Raw genomic sequence first — 3867 nt, forward strand, 5'->3', positions numbered from 1 at the left:
AGCCCTTTTGTTATATCATTTAAATACTAACTTATTCTGAAACTACTGCTGCATAAATATGTAGAGGTGCCCATTTTGTCTGTTCAATTATTACGTACATATTTGCCATTGATACATAATTTGCTGTCTAAATATTTGAAAGTGGCCTTTTACGTTCCCCAGAAAAATTAATTCCACCAGATAAAATGGGAGAAAATATGCCTGTCTTTCATCCGAGGCCCCTTTAAAATTTACCTGCATTTTCTTCATCCTTAAAGTTCACCATGGAGTGGCTGAAAAACAGTGCTCTTCCAAAAGTCCCAGGTTTTACCCACCTCTGATCATTGTAGCCAGGACCTTCATAAACCCAGGTACGAACATAAATATATAAATAATTAAGAATGAAAACAAGCTTTTGCCCTTGCTTCTCTGCTGTCTTTCCTACTATCCTTGTCCCTTCTCTCCCCATCTGCCCCCGATTCCCTCCATGTGCTCATGGTCGTCCTTTTCTCTCCTCTACACCTCTTCTTTCATTAAACCTCTCCACGTGGAAAAAAAAAGAATAAAAATATATCTTAAAAAGAGAAAAATAGAAGATTCTCAATTTTTTGTATTTCATCTGGGCGGGACTGTGCATATTATATCGAATGCATAAGAACATATATAAAAAAAAATTTTTTTAGTATGCTAGCCAGACAGCTAGCATGGTATAAGAAATCTTTAGGAGAGAGGGCAGTGACAGATTCAGAAGTAATAACAGTAATGTCTATAGCATGGAACAGTGCGTTGGGATGAAGGATTCTCTGCTTTTCAACAGTACTTTGATTATTCCAGTGAGTTTCTTTGTATAATAAGCTCCTGGCATATAATTTGTTCTTTGTGAAGAAAGGCAGGGAAGAGTGGCCAGAGCTGCTGTGCATGTAATTTCCGGACATACTATTTATGCTATGTAAATAAGTGATAGGGAAATAAGGGTAGTGCTGGATGATGAAAGTTCAGTCCTTGTCAAAGGCTTCAGCCACTGGGCACCAAACTTCAGTTATGCGGTATCAAGTTTGTTCCTGAATTCCACAGCAAACAGTTTGAGATTTCTGAACCAGCCTTGTGAAAATACCATAATGGGGACTAGCTTGCTTTTCTGTGTGTTAAAGAGAGGTTAGAGTAGCAGTTGTAGTCATGAAGACTTCCTTCTGATCCCAGAGAAGCAGAGTTGGAAGTAGCTGGGTTATGAAATGGCATCTGAAGAAGGTCAGTGGTTTGTGAGGAAGCATCACGGATATTGTAGAGGCTGGAGGAGAGAACACAGACTGGCAAGCTAAAGGAGGCTTTTTTTTTTCCGGAGCTGGGGACCGAACCCAGGGCTTTGCGGTTGCTAGGCAAGCACTCTACCACTGAGCTAAATCCCCAACCCCTAAAGGAGGCTTTTACAAATGGCATATTTAGCTATATAATGGAGATTGAACCCTAGTTTCAGAGTTTTGGGAATTAAAATAAGGGAGATGGCTCAGTGGGCAGAAGGACTTACTGCCCTTACAGTGGACCTAGGTTCATTTTCCAGCACCCATATAGTGGTTTACAACCATCTGTAACTCCAGTTACAGGGGACCTTCTTTTGACCTTCTGCACACACACATGGTGCACATACATACATGCAGGTGAAACACTAATACATGAGGGGCGTGGAGACATCTTTATAGACAATCTATTTGGATCTGGGTCCTGGTATAATACCTTCAGTCATCCACCAAGATGTAGTATTAGCCAGGATTTGTCAGTCTTGAGCATCATTCCCAACTGGAGAGGAATTGGAAAGAGAATCATGTGCAGGAGGTCCACAATTGATCACAGGTAGCCATGAAGATCCGTAAGATCCGTCTTAGGCCAGCTGCTTCACAAGTTGCTTTTAAGTGACAGCTGTGCCCATGAAGCATTTGAGCAATGCCACGAAAATTTATGAGGATAGAGGAGAAGGAGCTGATTACATAGTTTTTGGTGTGGGTTTGTAGAATAATAAGTGAGTAGCATAAATTGTTAGCACATTTATGACCTCAGAATTGTGTCTCACTAAGAAAAATGAAGTTTACAGACTCAAGATGAAGATCACTCAACCAGTAAATTTCTTAGATAGTGAAAGGTAAGAAACCCATACAGATGAGAGGGAGATATAAGGTGAAAAACTGTTCAAGCACCAGGACCTAGGGTCATCAAAGATGAATGGTGGGGTGAAGAAGTAAAGATACAAGATGACTCTCTTCTGCCTGGCTCTAGGCTTTGCAATAGACTGATGCATTTACTGAAAGCCATAGACTCTATAAGCACTACAGCATAGAATTTAGTGCTGGGGAATAGTAATGTAGGGCTATTTGGGGCAATTTGTGTATATATGGTCAGTGATCTTCACCATAGCTATCTCTAATTAGCTAGATCCCTTTGGACTTCTGTCTTAGGAGGACCAAGATGTAGGAAAGAAAGAGGTTTTATCACTGGTATAGAAATACACTCAATCCAAAATAAGAAAGGATTCATTCCATCTGCTTTCAAAATATTCTTGTCTTTCTTTGTAGAACTTATGTTTGGTATTCATAAAGACCTACAGTTGTATTGAAAGTAAGGGAATTGGGGTTAAACTCATGTCTTTTTTACCCCTCAGATACGTAGATACCATGAACACATCAGCAACACATGTAACTGAATTTGTTCTCTTGGGATTTCCTGGTTCCTGGAAGATACAAATTTTTCTCTTCGTGTTGTTTTTGGTGTTTTATGTCTTGACCTTGTTGGGAAATGGAGCCATCATCTGTGCAGTAAGATGTGACTCACGTCTACATACCCCCATGTACTTCTTCCTGGGAAATTTTGCCTTTCTTGAAATCTGGTATGTTTCCTCAACTGCTCCTAACATGCTAGCCAACATTCTGTCTAAGACCAAGGCCATCTCATTTTCAAGGTGTTTCCTGCAGTTCTATTTCTTCTTTTCACTGGGAACAACTGAATGTTTCTTCCTGACAATAATGGCTTATGATAGGTACCTGGCCATTTGCCGCCCATTACATTACCCTGTCATCATGACTAGGAGACGTTGTTGCATTCTGGTATCATCATGCTGGCTCATTGGATTCCTTGGCTACCCAATCCCTGTCTTCTCCATCTCTCAACTTCCATTCTGTGGTCCTAATATCATTGATCACTTCCTCTGTGACATGGACCAGTTGATGGCTTTGTCCTGTGCCCCAGCTCCTATTAAGAAACTTGTTTTTTATATCCAAAATTCCTTTTTCCTGATTTTCACTATTGCATACATTCTTCGGTCGTATATTTTGTTGCTCAGGGCTGTTTTTCAGGTTCCTTCTGCAGCTGGCAGGCGAAAGGCCTTCTCTACTTGTGGTTCCCATTTAGCTGTGGTGTCACTCTTCTATGGGACAGTAATGATAATGTACATGAGTCCTGCATATGGCATTTCAACGTTGATGCAGAAGATTCTTACACTTGTATATACTGTAATGACTCTTCTCTTTAATCCTCTGATTTATAGCCTTCGTAACAAGGACATGAAACTTGCTCTGTGGAAAGTTCTGTTAGGAATGAGAATTGTCATAAATTTGTGAGTCATACTTACATGTTCTAATAAAGAAACCACTGGAGATGTGTCAACTCATTCAGTTGTCTTTGCGTTTTGCTTTTTTTTTTTTTCTTTTGAGTCATGGTCTCATGTAGCCTTGTCTGGCCTCAAACTCACTCTCTAGCCATGGGTAACCTTGCAGACATCTGATTCCTATGCCTCCATATTCCAAGTAATAGGACTCCTGCTTTGTCTCACCATGCCAGGCTTTGAGCCTGTTTTCCACACTCAGTGATATTTTTCAAAGCCTAAATAAAATATGATTCCTA

General features: G+C 40.2%; 1 protein-coding gene across 1 annotated transcript; it reads left to right on the forward strand.

Moving 5' to 3' along the window:
* The first annotated feature begins 2609 nt into the window (after nucleotides 1-2609).
* LOC116913731 (olfactory receptor 11H4-like) lies at nucleotides 2610-3584 on the forward strand. Its single transcript, XM_032918036.1, has one exon. It carries the CDS (start codon nucleotides 2610-2612, stop codon nucleotides 3582-3584), a length of 975 nt encoding a protein of 324 aa, XP_032773927.1.
* Nucleotides 3585-3867: the final 283 nt, after the last annotated feature.

The sequence above is a fragment of the Rattus rattus genome, chromosome 12, assembly GCF_011064425.1.
Source record: "Rattus rattus isolate New Zealand chromosome 12, Rrattus_CSIRO_v1, whole genome shotgun sequence".
NCBI lineage: Eukaryota > Metazoa > Chordata > Mammalia > Rodentia > Muridae > Rattus > Rattus rattus.

What these genes read in the sequence shown, in the direction of transcription:
- LOC116913731 (XM_032918036.1), top strand. Translation starts at nt 2,610, where the DNA reads ATGTCTTTTTTACCCCTCAGATACGTAGATACCATGAACACATCAGCA.